The following is a 16783-nucleotide window of genomic DNA, read 5'->3' as shown; positions in this document are numbered from 1 at the left end:
TGAGGGGTGATTGCATTGGTGGGTTTGTACCCTGAGGGGTGATTGCATAGGAGGGTTTATACCCTGAGGGGTGATTGCACAGGTGGGTTTATACCCTGAGGAATGATTGCACAGGTGGGTTTATACCCTGAGGGGTGATTGCACAGGTGGGTTTATACCCTGAGGGGTGACTGCATATGAAGGGCTCCCCTTGTTCAGGTTTCTTGGTGTGTTTGGGCTCTTCATTTAAAAGGATGCTGCAGGTGAGCACATAACTGGAGAGTAAAGATGTAACTTTTGCCTATCCAGAAAAGATGGATCTGAAAGGATCTCTTATAAACCACAGATGGGGCAGGGCACAGCTTTATGGTTATATGAATAGGAGCAAGAGGATTCAGAGCAAAAAAAAGGAGGGTGAATCCAATGGTGTATGTGGTCACAGATTGAAGGCTGTGTATTTGTACAGTGTGACTTGGACAACACCTCTTGGTAAGTGGGAACAGCTCCTCAGTGGTCACTGCAGCCTCCAGATTCCATGTCCACCCTTTTAGCCTCATCAGGAGGGAAGCAGAGTACAGACTGGATTGGTCTTCAGAATCTTCTTTGGGGTTCCTGCTTGAGGGAAGTGTCTCTTCCAGAAGGTGTGAGCGAGTCCTTGGCAGCAGCAGGACTGAGGCCAGCCTGAGGTCAGCCCAGCCTGGTGGCCCAGCAGCAGCAGCTGCTCTCTGGAGGGGAGGTGCAGGCACAGCAGCCTTTGCCTCCTGGTCTCTGGCTGAACTGTGGCCTGCCTGTGCCCTTCCCAGGAACTGAGTCACTTATCAAACTGAGTTTGATAAGTTCAGTTAGTTCAGATCAGCTGGCTGCAGCCTTTCTCTGTTGCTCTTGACACTTTCCACTGCTTGAATTGCTCTTTTTTAAAAGTTTAGTATAGAATAGACAAGGTTATTTCAGTGGGAAGGGACCTATGATTGTTCAGTCCAACTGCCTGAGCAGCTCAGGGCTGACCAGGAGTTAAAACATGTTGTCAAGGACATTGTCCAAATGTTCCTTAAACACTGATAGGTCTGGGGCATTGACCAGCTCTCTAGGAAACTCATTCCAGGGTGTGACCATCTTCTAGTAAGGAGAGGCTTCCTCATGTCCAATCTAAACCTCCTTTGATGCACCTTTGAACCATTTCCATGTGTCCTATCACTGGATGCCAAGAAGAGGAGACTGACACCTTCCCCTCCTCAGGAAGCTGCAGAGAGCAGTGAGGTATCCCCAGCCTGCTCTTCTCCAGCTTGGACAAACCTGAAATCTGTGGCCTCTCTTCCCAGGCTGTGCCTTCAACCCTGTCACCAGCTCAGATGCCTCCTGAACCCACTGCAAAGAGGCATTTCTTCCTAACTGATTCTGGCTACAGCACAGATTTCTGTCCTTGTTTTCCCTTGTTAAATTTCTTCCCTTTTTGGCTGGTCACTACTAAATCTACATCTTGGTCCTGAGACAATGAGTTTGTTTCCATCTGCATTGTTGGAGAGGGTCTGTCCCTGTTGTGTGTTGGTGCCCAGTGCTCAGAGTTTGTTCTGGCTTCCAGGGGTGTGTTCCTGCTCCCATGAAGGCCTCATTAGCCATGCTAATGAGATCAGCTGTATTAGTTGTGTTCAGTGCTGTGTTAACATGATCACACAATCCTATAGGCAGGAATTGGCCTTTGTCCTCTCATGTGAGGGCAGATGGAGCCAGGTCTCTGTGGCAGACCTAATGGACATGGTGACACTCATTTATTTATGTCAGTGACTCCAATCACAAGGGAATCCAGGGGGAAGTGGATGAACAGCAGAGTCTGGAAGTATTTTCCTGCATTTTTTCCCCCACATTTTGACAAGAGTGACTCAGTGCTGCTCTACAAGCTGGCAGTGAGGTCTGACCATGGGGGATTTGCTTTGGGTGCCTTGGGCAGAGGCATGGGCAGCTCTGGTGTCTTCCCAGCAGCTCTGAGTGGTTCTGTGTTTGCTTGTAGGCTGCAAGAAACCTGTGTCTGCATCAGAGAAGGAGATGGAGTGGGCACAGATGGCCTGTCACCGGTGTCTGGTTTATCTGGGAGATCTAGGTAAGGACAGATTGCCTCTCAGATTGCCTTTACAATGGCAAAAAGGTGCTGCCTGTACCCACCATGTGAGGCTGTGCTGTTGGGCACCAGCCAAGGTTACTTGCAGATTCTGTTTCCCTCTGACACCTTTGTCACAGACTGGGATAAGCTGAAATCCTCATGGTTGAACTGCTCTTTTTTATAAGTTGCAAGTTGATATAACTTTGTTTTAACTGCTGCAAGTTGCAGGAGCTCTGTGTTTGGTCAGGTAGATGAGGAATTTGCTGCTGCTGAGCAGCTGTAGCCATGGCTGAGAGTGGAAGCCTTTGCTTTTATTTATGTTGTTTCCACAGTATGAGGGATCAAAAAGAGTTAGTTCAGACTGCTTAGTTGTGACTTAAAAACCCTCTTCCATCAGCACCAGTGGCACTGAAAATCAGATTTAGGCAATACTGTGCATCAGTCCAGAGTTCAGCCTCTGCAAAGCCCCAGTGTCATTGTGCTTGGCTGTGGGACATCCTTTTTATAGCAGCATGGCTGTCCCACAGTCACGACCTCCTGAAGTGTGTGGTAAGTGTGTCAGCTTCTTGCTGGTGAACATGTGGGAGTAAAGGCAGGAGAAAGCAGCTGTGTGGAGAGCAGCTCTTGGAAGAGTGGTGCAGGTACATGTGTCTGACACTGCAGCCTCCAAGCTGCTGAAAGCTGTTTGGCATTAGTGTTGCATATGAATCAGCCTAAGAATGGCATTGCAAATAAATGTCTTGAGGGGGTGGTAGGAATGACTTACCTGAGTGGTGGGAGAGAAATGAGCTCACCTTTTCATAGTGCTGTTATCTAAGGTTTCCAAAATGCCTACATTTGTCAAAAAAAAAAAAAAAAAGGGGGAAAAAAATAAATTAATCAAGTTCAGTCTAGCCACAATCAGGTATTTTATGAAGTCAGCTGACTTGATTTCACACCCTGCTGTTCTAGAATACAGTCTGAGGTACAGGAAAATGTACACAACTCTGAGTTACTTCAGATAGTAACTCAGTAACTTCACCTTCAAGGATAGGTGACTCAGCACTTAGCACATGGAGCAGGAGAACATTTTCCTTTTGCTTATGTGTTGCTGCAAGTGTGGAAGGCTCTGCCCTTGGCTGGAAAGGGCAGGAGTTGTGGTGTGTGGTGTGAGCAGGTGAAAGAAAAGTGTTTCAGACCAGTCTGGCAAAGCCTGTGTGTTGCAGTGTTTGCCAAGAGCAGTTCTTTGGTGGATTTGTTGGCTTGGCCAGTATTTCAGGTTTGGTGGTGTTGCTGATAGGGCAGCTGTGCTGGGTTTGTGATGCAGTGTGTGTGTGGTTTCCTTGCAGCTCGCTATCAGAATGAGCTGGCAGGTGTGGACACGGAGCTGCTGGCTGAGCGATTTTACTATCAAGCCCTTTCTGTTGCACCACAAGTTGGTGAGTGACTTCCCATGAGTTTATAATTGTTGAAATCATGTTGCTGTAACATAAGAACAATGTAGTGCTACTGGTATAGTACAATGTAGTGATATGAACTGGTTAGGTTTATAATCCTGCAGCTGGGAGAGGACTGCTTTTATCCTCTGGTTAAAGTTGCTTCCTTCAATGACTTCTTTTGCTGGGCTTTTAGATTTTTTAATTGGATTTTCTCTGTCTCTGCTGGGAGGTTTTCAGGTGATTTTTTTTTACTGGCAAGCCAAACAGAGGAGTTAAAGTCACTGCTCTTTGCCAGTGACCTCACTGTACTCATCTGAAAAGCTCAGACTTCCCTGACTGTGGTGATGCTGCACCTCTGGGCTAAGCACAGATCCAGCTCCCCATTGCCAGGAGCAGAGCATTATCAGTCACCTTCCCCTTTTACCCATGAAAAAAAAAAAAATCTCATGTGCTGCTTCCTCCTTCAGAAGTGCCTCCTTCTGGGAACACATCAGTGCTGGAGTAGAGGCTGTGTCATACCTAAAGTGTGTGATTCCAGCCAATGTCCTCTACATGCTGTCTATGCAGAGTTCTCACTGAACTGTTTGAAAGGCTGTTCCCAAATAAAAGTGGCAGAACTTTCTGCACCACTGGAGCTGCAGCAGGGCTCTCAGATGCTGATAAGATGATGTTTCTGTCAGGGAATATGGGGTCAAGGCCCCACCACTGTTAATACAAAGGAGGAGGTGTGGTTTGCTCTTCTCTCTTATATAGATAACTGGCACAAGGTGGGGAGGATCTAAAAGCTCTGTAAAATGGAAAACAGACCCTGGATGGTGGAAGGATTGAGTAGTCCAGACTTTTGTACTACAGCTTTACTACTCTTTGTGTCTCCTGTGTGCAAATGTAGTGAAAGGGGAAGGATCTACTTTTTAGCCAGGGCCATTGGAGAATTCCAAGTAAATTCCATTGCCCTTCTCCTTCTGACAGGAATGCCCTTCAACCAGCTGGGGACACTGGCAGGGAGCAAGTACTACAATGTGGAAGCAACCTACTGCTACCTACGCTGGTGAGTTCCTGCAGATCTGCACGTCCTGAGCAGGGAAGCCATGCCCTGCTGCTGTGGGGGCCAGATCCTCTTCTCCTTACTCTGAACTTGGCACTGGTTTTGGCAAATGAATTTTAGGGGAGGGGAAAGAGATGAGTTTGGTTTGTCCTTGAGTAGGACGAATGAGAGTGAGCCTTGGTCAAACCAAACCAAACCAAACCACACCACTGTGCTGGTTACTAATCACATGTGCAGGGCTGCACCTGGAGGGCTTTCTCCAGGCTGAGAGTGGGTTGGAGGTGCTGAGGGAGGCACCCTATGGTATGAGCAGGGTAGAATTCCTGGCTTGAAGGCACTGATTTGAGAATATGTGCAAGCAGGACAGGTGGAGGCTGTGAGGCAGCTCAAGTGCAGTTTGCAGCCATTGGAGGGAATTTAGGTGCCCAGCATGTCCAGAAAGCAGCACTGGCTACCTGTGCTCATCCTCAATGCCTGAATAACTTATTGGTGAGTTAAAGCCCTAAAGTGTGAGCAGCCTTGTGGAGAAATAACTTTGGCTGTGTCCTGTTTTGGTGCTTTAGCATCCAGTCTGAAGTGTCCTTTGAAGGTGCCTATGGGAACCTGAAGCGGCTGTATGACAAAGCAGCCAAGATGTACCATCAGCTGAAGAAATGTGAGACCAGGAAGTTGTCTCCAAGCAAGAAAAGGTAAGAAGGGAAGGAAAAGGAGAGGTGCAGGCTGAGAGTAATGTCTTTGTAGGGAGTGGAGTTGGTAGATGGGCCATTTCAGCACGGTGATTGTTCCCAAGTTTTGAAAGCCCCACTATAGATCCCAAACTTGCTGTCTTGAGTCATAGTTTCAAGAGAAAAGCTAAATGCTGGCCCAGGTGTAGAGTTTGCATTTAGGGATTTTTCTCACTCTTCCCTGGAGTTGGGGACTGTTCATGAGGGTTGGGGCATAGTGGTGAAAGTTGGCAGTGTATAAACTGTCTTCTTTCTCTTCAGTTTCATCAGAATGGACTTTTCAGTTGAGACCTGATTTACCTGTTAATAGAGTTCTGTCATCCCAGCCCTGTCTGTGATAGGGCACCTGATTTACAGTGTTTTCTCCTCCATCTTTTTAGAGGAAAAGACATTAAGAGGTTGCTGGTGAGCTTCATGTACCTGCAGAGTCTTTTGCAGCCAAAGAGCAGGTAAGGTTATGGTAAATTGTGTCTTCTATTGATAACTGACAGGAGCAGGCACTCAGAATTGGAAGGGATGGTTTCCTGTAGGATAACAGTGCCTGTGCTGAGGCTTTCTGCCAAAAAGCCTGAGATTTTGCCCTATCCATGCATGGAGCATGAAGACTGTGTTTCCAGGGGAGCCTGAAATACCAAAGGGTTAAATCCTTGGTGACTTGTCTAAATCTAAATCAAGCCAGCCTGAGTGCATGCTGAGCTCCTGGGCCTTGCAGCTGTCTCTGTGCTGTGCCTTTGGTGTTTGCTTACCCCATGCAGTCAGCAGATGCTTTTTCCTGGCAAGCCCTGTGTTCTGACTGATGGGACAGCAGAGTTGCTGTCCACACTTGTGTGAGGCTGTTCACTGCACTTGGAAGTCTGTAACTCAAACACCTTGTTCAAAGAAACACCAAAACCTGGTTGTGTTGGAATAAATGGGAAGCTTTGTATAGCTGTGTGATTTTGGGCTTTTGGATTTTTTAATTGGATTTTCTCTGTCTCTGCTGGGAGGTTTTCAGGTGATTTTAAATAAACCTCTTACTGCATGAAACAGAACAGGTGTTTTAAAGGGCTTAAATACAAGCTGCAGTTAAATTCATTGTGGAATGGTTTAGGTTGGAAGGGACCTTTTGGGGGTCTGGTACTTCCCAAAGTAGTGTTCACTGTGAAAGTAGATGCAGATGTGAAGTTGGATGAGCTTGCTCAGAGTCTCATCACACTGAGTTTTGACTGGATCCAAGGACAAAAATCCCACACTTTTCTGGTCCCCTTCCCAGTGTTTGACCACCTTCAGCACAGATTTTTTTTTCCTTGCATCTAATCTCATTTTTCTTTTCTGCAGTTTACCCATAATTTCTCTTCTTTTTGTTGTGCACCACTAAGGAGAGCCTTGTTCAATCCTCTGTAATCACCTGTGTGTCATCTGGAAACAGAAGACACTCCCCGCCATGCTTTCTGTCTTTCAGGCTGAACAAACCCAATTCTCTTTGCCTCTTCTCTTACATCATGTTCTCTGTTCCTCTGCTGGACTAAATCCAGCTTGTCAGTGTGGTTTTGTTTGGTGTTTTTTTTTGTCCTGTGGACCCAAAAACTGGGTACAGTGCTCCAGATGCCACCTTGTGAGTGCTGGATGGAGAGGAGAACACATCCTCAGCCTGTTGGCTCTGCCTTTGTTCATGCAGCCCAGTATGGGATTGGCTTTCCAATACTGACTTACACTGAGGTGGAACTACAAGAGTCCTCTAATATCCACTCAACATGTATTTAGAATATAAGAAATTTGGGAATTACTTTAATTTCACAAGCACACTTTCCCCTGAGAAGGCTTTGCTGGAAATTTCACAAGCAGGTCTGTTTTGTAACTAGGAGGCTCCCAGAGCCCATTGGATTGATCTCATGGACACTTCCTTTGAAGGACTGAATAGCTCTGGAGGATTTTGGAATATTCTGGGCTACAGGAGAGACATGGGAGGAGGAAAAACTGAGTCCTGTGTGTGTGGCAGTGTAATACTTTTCATTGAGCAGTGCATCTAGAACTTTTGCTCCCTTTAGCATTTAAGTGCTTTGTGTACCTGAATGGCCACTGCTGAGCTCCCAGGGGAAAACTAATCTGGTTTTTGGTGACCCTCTCTAGGTATTGTTTGTCTTTAGTTAAGCAGCTTTAAGGAGGAAAACGTAATCTGATTAATGTAATTTACTTCCCTGGTGCTTCATCCTGCCTAGTGCTGAAGGACAGCCTGGCTGCCAGTTTTGGTTCAGTTTCTGGGCAGACATGCCAGGAGCAGAGTCTTAAGTTAATAATTCTTATTTATTTTTTACTCTTTTTAAGCTCTTTGGATTCTGAGCTGACATCTCTCTGCCAGTCTGTGCTGGAGGATTTCAACCTGTGCTTGTTCTACCTGCCCTCTCCTCCTAACCTGAGCTCAACTAGTGAAGATGAAGAAGAGTATGAGAGTGGCTACTCCTTCCTTCCTGACCTCCTGATCTTTCGCATGGTCATCATCTGCCTTATGAGCGTTCACAGCCTCAAGAGGGCAGGTGAGCAGTGCTTTGTTTGGGAATTTCCTGGTGAGCATCCAGCAGCACAGCCTGGGGAGGCTGTCTGAACTGGTTAGTGCTCACCTCCTCCATCCCACTGTGCTGTGTGCTTGCAGGTTCCAAGCAGTACAGTGCAGCCATTGCCTTCACGCTGGCTCTCTTCTCTCACCTGATCAATCACGTCAATATTCGCCTCCAGGCTGAGCTAGAGGAAGGGGAAAATCCTGTCCCAGCCTTTCAGAGTGATGGCACAGGTAAGAGAGCAGAGATGGCAGCACCTGGGTCTCCCAGGCTGCCTGCCTACAGGGCTGCCTTTCCCCTTTCTCCCCTGGGCATGGGTTCTGTAGTGCAGAGGTGCACTGATCTTTTATTTCTGGTGTGGAGTCCCCAAAGGGGTTTGATATGCTGAGTTGTCTCCACTTGGATGCTCTTTCTGAGTATCTGAATCACCTCAGGATGGACATGTTACTTTCTTTATAAGGAGATTGCTTTCTGTATCTCTTGGCAGCTCCTTCATCATCTGTTTATCCCAATCTGAGGTTTTATTCTCTGGCTCTGTTTGCTGTTGTTTACTGGCTGCTTTCCTGCTCCACTGAGGAGACAATCTTGGGTAAAACACCTGGGCTGAGGGAGGCAGAAGGGGCAGAGTGGGGCTGAAGGAGACAGGCCCTCTCAGCATACCTCAGTTCTGCTCAGGCAAGGGGGTTTTATTGAGCAGTGACTAAAACTGCTAAACCTTTCCCCTGCCAACACTCCATTGGCAATACCTCACTGAATGCAGGGTGAGGGAGTTTCTGGTAAAAGCAGCAAGGAATGACCCCTCCTCTGCATGTTTTGAAGCTGTCACAGTGATTCAGGGCTGCTAGAAAAGCTCCATACATGTTGGTCAGGAAAGGGATTGGTCAGGTCAGTGTAGTTACAGAGCACATGTCCCTGCCCTGCTCTGTGGGTCACTCAGCTCCTTGACAGTAGAAAGTTGGGGAGGAGAGTTAGAATTCAGCTGTGTTCTATTCTGGTTTAGCAGCCTTGAGCACTGAGGCTGCCTGGTAGCAGAATATTATATATATTATATATAGTACTATATATAGAGACAGTATTATATATAGTACTATATATAGAGAAAGTATTATATATATTATATATAGTATTATATAGAGTGTTATATATATTATATATAGTACTATATATATAGAGTATTATATATATTATATATAGCACTATATATAGAGAGAGTATTATATATATTATATATAGTACTATATATATAGAGTATTATATATATTATATATAGCACTATATATATAGAATATTATATATATTATATATAGTACTATAGAGAGAGTATTATATATTATATATAGTACTATATATAGAGAGTGTTATATATATTATATATAGTACTATATATAGAGTGTTATATATATTATATATAATATTTTATATATAGAGTGTTATCTATATTATATATAGTACTATATATAGAGAGTATTATATATATTATATATAGTATTTTATATAGAGAGTATTATATATATTATATATAGTACTGTATATAGAGAGAGTATTATATATATCATATATATAGTACTATATATAGAGAGAGTATTATATATATTATATGTAGTACTGCCAGCTTGGGCAGTAGGAATTCTGACTTCCTAGGTGCTTTTAGAAAGTGAGTCTTTCTTCTGGGGTTGCTTATTCTGCAGTGGAAGACACTGATGGAGGTGATGGCTGATGTTTGCAGCCCTGGACCCAGGGCTGGCCAGCAGCAGCCTATGGGACACACTGTAACTTCACTTTTTATTCTCCCTGTAAATGCAGATGAGCAGGAGCCACGGGAGCCTGTGAACTCAATTGAGAAGGAAGCTGAAGCTGAGCTGGCCAATCATCAGCCCAGTGAGGAGCAGAGGAAGAACGACTGCAAGAAAAGCAAGAAATATTCTCGTCTGTCCTGCCTGCGCCGCCGCCGGCACGCCCAGAAGGTGGATGAGAGCGACCTGAGTGAGGGCTTTGACTCTGACTCCAGCCAGAGCTCCATCAAGGGCAGTGATGGCTCAGAGAGTGGCTCAGAGAAGAGTGATGAGGAAGCAGAAGCTGCTTTTGATGTGGAGACAGACTCCGACATGAACAGCCAAGAGTCTCGGTCTGACTTGGAGGACATGGAGGATGAACCGGGTGAGGAAGGAAGCAGCCAAGGCAAAAGTGGGCCCAAAGAGGCCTTAAAAAACTGTGTGGATAGCAGTGGCCTGGGGGACTCCAAGAGCCCAAGCATCTCTAAAAGTGAAGCTGTGGATCCAGCAGTCAATGGGCCAGCTTCCCTGAGCACTAATGATGCAAGCATAGCCAGTAATCTGCAGGCCATGTCCACCCAGCTGTTCCAGACCAAACGCTGCTTTCGCTTGGCTCCCACCTTCAGCAACATCCTCCTGAAACCCAGCAGTGAAGCACCTGCCTTGAAGGATGGCATGGAGAGCAAGCCATGTGTCAATGGAGATCTGGAGAAGCCCAGCTTGGCAGAGCAAGGTAAGGGCCTTGTTATTGCAATTATGTGTAGAAAACTGCAAACTATAGCAGTCTGTTTGCTAAATTCGCCATTTCCCATGGTGCAAGCTCTCTCCTTTGGGTAGGTCTGGAGGAGCAGGTTGGCCAGGTAGTGGGCAGGCCTTGGGTTGGACTTTTCCTGACACAGAAGCTTTACTTTACTGCCCAGCATGCAGGAATATGTGCACTGAGCAAAGGAAACACCTGTGGCCAGCCAGGGTTACCAGAACTACCATTGTTCTGCACACTAAATACTGAGCAGCTGTGATAATCACAGGCCCACAGGCTAGTTTGTTTGGAAGGGACTTGAAATTTGAAAGCCCGTGTCATTTCATCCCTCTTTCACTAGGCTTCTCCAAACTGCATCCAACCTGGCCTTAAATACTTCAGGTTTCAGGAATGGGGCAGCCACAGCTTCTCTTGGCAACCTGTGCCAGAGCTTCACCACCCTCACAGGGAGCAATTTCTTCCTAATACCACATCTGAATTTACCTTCCTTCAGTTTAAAGCCATTCCTCCTTGTCCTTTGTCAAAGTCCCTCCCCAGCTCTCTTGGAGCCTCTTTAGGCCCTGGAAGGAGCTCTGAGGTCTCCCTGGAGCCTTTACTTCTCTAAGCTGAGCACCCCCATTCTCCCAGCCTGTGCCCAGAGCAGAGGAGCTCCAGAGCCCTCAGATCATCTCTGTGGCCTCCCCTGGGCTCACTGCAGCAGCTCCTTGTCCTCCCTGTGCTGGGGAGCCCAGAGCTGGAGGCAGCTCTGCAGGGCAGGGTCTCAGCAGAGCAGAGGGGCAGAATCCCCCCCTCACACGCTGCCCACGCTGTTGGGGATGTGCCCAGGTCAGTGTTGGCTTTCTGGGCACCCAATGTGCTGAGCTTCTTGTCAGCCCATCCCCCCAAATCCTTCCCAGGGCTGCTCTCCATCCATTCTCCCCCAGCCTGTTTGTGTTTTGGGGTGCCCCAATGCAGGTGCAACATTTCTCCTTGCCCTTGCTGTTCCTTCTGAGCTTGGCACAAGCCCAGCTCTCCAGCCTGTCCACGTTCCTCTGGTGCCATCCCTTCCCTCCAATGTGTGACCCCACCACACAACTCTGTTGTCAGCAAGCTGGCTGAGGATGCACTTGATCTCAGTTTGTGACACCAGCAAAGATGTTAAAACATGCCCTGAGGATGCCCCTTGTCACTGCTCTCCACTTGGACATGGAGCTGTTGGCTGCAGCTCTTTACCCATGGCTTTCCAGCCAAGTCTTTGTTCACTAAGTGATCTATCCATCAAATCCATGTCTGTCCAGTTAAGAGACACAGATGTTGTACAGGACAGTGTCAAATGCTCTGCACAAACCCAGGTGGGTGAGGTGAGCTGCTCTTCCTTCATCCTCCACTGCTGTAACCCCATTGTAGAAAGCCAATGAATTTTTCAGGTATGATTTGCTGTAGTGAAGCCATTTTGGCTCCAGAGGATGATTCCAGCAGGTATTAAAAATTGCATCTTCCATTTTCCCTTTGTGAAATATCTAATCACACACTTAGTGTTGCTTCTGGTGACAGGGCAGATGGGGGACAGGAGGTTGTCCATGAGATGACAGATGATCAGCCCAATGCTCATGTAAAAGTTTGTGTGGAAGATGTGACCCAGGTGCATGTGAGGGGTGTTGAGGGTGTCTCTGTGACCCCCCAGATGTGCCTCACTGACTGTGCATGCTGAACCCCTGGGAGATGTGCAGCAGGTGGAGCTGCCATGTCTCCATTTCCACTCAGCTTACACAACTGAGTGATGTTCTGGGCAAAAACAGCTGGAAAGGGAGATCTGATAAACTACAGGGAATTGTTTGTGTTTCACATAAAACTACGTGGGCCTGTTCAGTCTTGTTTTTCATTCCTCCCAGCTTCCCTGGAGCAAGGGAACATTCTGCTGCCAAATACAGCTGGCCTGCAGCACTGGCAAGGTTCAGGCTTTGCCTGGGCCAGCATTTGAAGGCACATGTTAGTGTTGACTGGCTCCTGGCACTGCTCCATGGCCACATGAAAGAGGTGGGGGAAGAAACAAATGGGCTTTGGTCTGTTTCACCCTTTCCCTCAGTGGTTTTCTTGCTGTTGTGTGGCCACAATGCCTTTACAGGTGTAGAAAATGAGAGATAGAATGAGTTCAGTGTGAACTTTTTAGCTTCGAGCTCTCCTCATGTGTGCTGTGTCCAAACTGCTCTTTCATGGTGTAACACTGTCAGTGGTGGGTTCTGAATAAATAATTTCCTTTCTTGTGACTCTGAGGGTTTATGGGATGCCCACAGATGTGCTGATGGGAAGCAATGGTAGACTGGAAATGAGGACCTGTAGCAAAATGTGTGGGTGATTCCCACCTTGACCTCAGGTCACTTGTGTCACATGTGATTCCACTGGCAATGGCTTTGAGATCCTCAGCTCTGGAGAGTTAGAAGAGTGAAGAATATGTTCAATATTTAAAATTCTCTGACTCACAGGACAGCCCTGCCATTTCCTGCTCTTGCCTGGCTCCAAGCTGGGAGCATGTTGGCCTCAGGGCTCTGTTCCCTGCAGGAACTGCTCTGGGCCCTGGCACTGCCCCACTCTGTCAGTGTGGAGGCTGCTGCAGAGCTTAGGCATTGGTCAGACCCTCACAGGGAGATTTTAATCCTCTTATCCCAAGGAGAAGGAAATGCAGGGGTGATAGACTCCAGTGACAGCACAGGGGACAGGGACTGTTTTTTTTGAGGATGTGTGGAGGCACCTGGTATTTCAACTCAATTATTACCAGCCCAGTGCTGTTCTGACTTGACATCCAGAGGGTTTAACAGCTGCCATCTTGTGCTTGCCTTTGTTTTCCAGATGATGTGTCTGACTCTGAAGAAAGCATTTCAAGTAACAAATCCTGCAGAAATGAGCGATCCCTTCAGGAGAAGTTGGAGATTGTGACCAATGAAGGGCTGCTGCTTACTGTCAAGGTGTTCCTGGACTGGCTGAGGACAAACACAGACCTCATCATTATGTGTGCTCAGGTGGGGATGGTCTCAGGGCTCTCTACAAGGTTATGGCAGCTTCCCTGGGCTGGTTGTAGTCCTGGGCAGAGGGTGATGTTATGTCCCCCACCAGCTGAATTAAGCTAATCTGGATCTAAGAAGGATGGTGAGGTTTACTCTTCATAAAGTATTCTAAAGGTTGTATACATCTGTCATGATATTTTCTATGGCCTCTTGTGTTCTGTTCCTGCAGAGCTCTCAGAGCCTGTGGAACAGGCTGTCTGTGCTCCTGAACCTTCTGCCTTCTGCTGCAGACCTGCAGGAATCAGGTACTGGAGAAAGAAGTAGCAATGTCATGTTTCACCAAGCCTAGTCATCAGTGATTATTCCCAGGGTGTGTGAGAGTCCAGGGAGGGAGATTTTCTAGTAGCAGCTTTTATAAGCACAATAGGAAATAAAACATGCATGTGTTGTTTTTATTTGTTTAACCACCATTCCAGTTAAATACTGTCCCATGGTCTTCAGAATCATATAATCACAGAACATCCTGAGTTGGAAGAGACCCCTCACCTCACTCTAGGATTGAATTCAACTCCTGGCCCTGACAGGACAACCCCAAAAATCACACACAAAAATGCTGTGTTAATGCATGAATGTGGCTGGCAGCATACTGAAACACTGGCACTAGCATGTGAGAATCCATGTGTGGCCAGCAGGAGTGAAATTCACTGCCAGTAGCAGGAGTAAGGCTGTGATTTTGCCATGGTAATCTTGGAAAATAGTTCCAGAGCTCCAGCTGCTCATGATGTGCTCTGTGCCTGTTCAGGGCTGAGCCTGAAGTTCCCAATGGTTTATGAGAAGCAGAGTTTAAACAGGGTTGCTCATCAATAGGTGGGAAAGCTGTCCCTCTAAACAGGAGATTTCCCAGAGTCCCCTGGCAGATTGTTTGGGAGATTTAACTCTTTATATTGTGGGTGGTCTGGTGATTCCTCCTTAAGCAGATGCTCACAGATCGTGTTTCATTAACACCTCTGCCCCAACCATTACAGATCATGTGCCTTAAAGCAGTTCCCCTCTTAGCCCCCCTCACCAGTTCTGCTCTCCTTCTGTCCCTCCTGTCCAGGGCTGGCCCTGTGTGATGAAGTCAAGGACATGCTGAGTGATGCTGAGCTGCCAGACCTGAAGGCCAACCTGCTGCTCCCTGAGGACGTGGCCCTGCGCAATCTCCCCCCTCTGAAAAATGCACACAAGAGGTTCAACTTCGAGCAGGACCGGCCCATCTTCTCTGCACTCGAGGAGGTCAGTTGGGCTAAATCCTGGAAAAAAACAGACTCAACCTGGATTGTTGTGTTATGTGGTTCCTTTTCCTAGCACTGAAAGCTTGAGCAGAGGTTTATAGAGCAGGTGTGGCAGGCTGCTGCTGATGTTTCCTAAGATTTTCTTGGGTTGAGGAAGCCCCAGACTTGCTGGTGCTGTGACCGTGTTCACAGGGGTCTGAGGATGAGGGAAAAGATGAGGATCTGACTTCATGTTTCAGAAGGCTTGATTTATTATTTTATTATATATATTATATTAAAACTATACTAAAAAAATAGAAGAAAGGATTTCATCAGAAGGCTGGGTAAGAATAGAAAAAGAAGGAATGATAACAAAAGCTTGTGGCTCGGACAAAGTCTGAGCCAGCTGACTGTGATTGGCCATTAATTAGAAACAACCACATGAAACCAATCACAGATGCACCTGGAAAGGAAAGGATTTTTCAGAAAATATCATGGCTACAATTCACCTTGTAGCAGTTTTGGAAGGGCTGTGTGTCCATGGGGGAATTCACTGTGACCGTGCTCACAGGGGTCTGAGAATGAGGGAAGAAACGAGGATCTGACTCCATGTTTCAGAAGGGCTTGATTTATTATTTTATTATATATATATTATATTTAAACTACACTAAAATAATAGAAGAAAGGATTTCATCAGAAGGCTGGCTAAGAATAGAAAAAGAATGATAACAAAATCCCGTGACTGACCAAGACAGTCCAGATAGCTGGATTGTGATTGGCCATTAATTAGAAACAACCACATGAGACCAATCACAAATCCACCTGTTGCATTCCACAGCAGCAGATAATTGTTTACATTTTGTTCCTGAGGCTTCCCAGCTTCTCAGTAGAAAAAATCCTAAGGAAAGGATTTTTCATAAAAGATGTCTGCGACGCTGGCATGCCTGAACCTTCTGGCCAGCTGTAGCCTTTCCTGCAGTCTCACAGATCACAAACATCTATCAGAACTGGGAATTTAATATCAGTTCCTGCCTTTTTCATAAGTGTGAGCTGCAGGTGGGCACTGCCTCAGGCTCACCCTGCCTGTGGTGGCTGCTGACTTCTGTTCTTCCTTGCAGTCTGTTGTGCGCATCTGCTGCATCCGGAGCTTCGGCCACTTCATCACCCACTTGCAAGGCAGCATCCTGCAGTTCAACTCAGAGCTTGGCATCTTCATCAGCATAGCACAGTCTGAACAAGACAACTTGTTGCACCAGGCCCAGGCTCAGTTTCACATGGTGAGTTGGTAGAGGTGAATGAATCCTCTGTATTCTCCGTTTCCTGTAGGTTACTGTTAGGTTGTAACTATAATCACAGATCTTTGGGGGGAGATGAAAGTTCTGTTCCTTAAAGCAGTTCCACTTTTCACTCAGGAAGTGTATATTAGTGTCAGCTGTGTGTTTGCTGCTAACTGATATGGAGGTTTGGTTTTGTAACTAGGCTGCAGAGGAAGCTCGACGGAACAGGCTCATGAGAGACATGGCTCAGCTTCGACTGCAGGTAGGAGACTCCAGTTCCAGCCTGAAAACCAGAAGGGTAGTGGCTGGAATGTCACAACCTGGGAAGGGAAGGGGAACTCTCTGCTTCTGTCCCACACAGAGGCAGTAACTCCATTCTGCATAGATTGAACTGCAGAGTATCTCAGGTTGGAAGGGATCCCATAGGGATCAGGAGTCCCAAGTCCCTGCTCCTCACATGATACTTCAAACTGAATGCCCATGAGTGTAGTTCAGGCACTCCTTGAGCTTTGGCAGGCTTGGTGTGACAGCCACTTTCCTGGGGAGCTTGTTCCTAAATGTTCAGCCTGAACTTGCCCTGATGCAGCAATGAAGCTAGAAATTAAATGTACCATTTCCTCGTTGCTAGTCACTGGAGAGAGGAAGTCAGCACCTCCTGCTTACTGACCCCTTGAGGAAGGTGTAGGCTGTGATGGAGTGGTCACCCTCAGCCTTCTCTGCCCCAAGCTGAGCAAACTGAGTGACGTCAGCCACCTCAGCCTTTCACCATCCTGGTTGTCCCACTCTGGACACTCTCTAATATTTCAGTGCCCCTCTTACATCAAGGTGCCCCAAACTGTTCCCAGTACTCAAGGTGGGGCTGCACTGGGCAGTGCAGAGTGAGATCCTCTTCTCTTGCTGACCCTGTGCTGCATCCAGCCCTCTGTTCTGTATGATTGGAGGTT

At 46.8% G+C, this 16783-nt stretch overlaps 1 protein-coding gene across 1 annotated transcript in view; it reads left to right on the top strand.

Annotated features, from left to right (window-relative positions):
• Positions 1-16783, top strand: part of SMG5 (SMG5 nonsense mediated mRNA decay factor) — a 31407-nt gene that overhangs the window by 8432 nt on the left and 6192 nt on the right. Inside the window, exons 5-17 of the mRNA XM_059490203.1 lie at positions 1985-2074; positions 3403-3492; positions 4462-4540; positions 5101-5226; positions 5643-5711; positions 7567-7775; positions 7892-8029; positions 9600-10301; positions 13155-13324; positions 13539-13614; positions 14409-14584; positions 15681-15839; positions 16042-16101. Of these exons, the coding sequence (XP_059346186.1) occupies positions 1985-2074; positions 3403-3492; positions 4462-4540; positions 5101-5226; positions 5643-5711; positions 7567-7775; positions 7892-8029; positions 9600-10301; positions 13155-13324; positions 13539-13614; positions 14409-14584; positions 15681-15839; positions 16042-16101 (2144 nt within the window). The remainder of the gene's footprint in view (positions 1-1984; positions 2075-3402; positions 3493-4461; positions 4541-5100; positions 5227-5642; positions 5712-7566; positions 7776-7891; positions 8030-9599; positions 10302-13154; positions 13325-13538; positions 13615-14408; positions 14585-15680; positions 15840-16041; positions 16102-16783) is intronic.

Source organism: Ammospiza nelsoni, chromosome 28 (assembly GCF_027579445.1).
Source record: "Ammospiza nelsoni isolate bAmmNel1 chromosome 28, bAmmNel1.pri, whole genome shotgun sequence".
NCBI lineage: Eukaryota > Metazoa > Chordata > Aves > Passeriformes > Passerellidae > Ammospiza > Ammospiza nelsoni.
The sequence above is the reverse complement of the archived record's forward strand: the minus strand, read 5'-3'. Positions and strand labels throughout refer to the sequence as shown.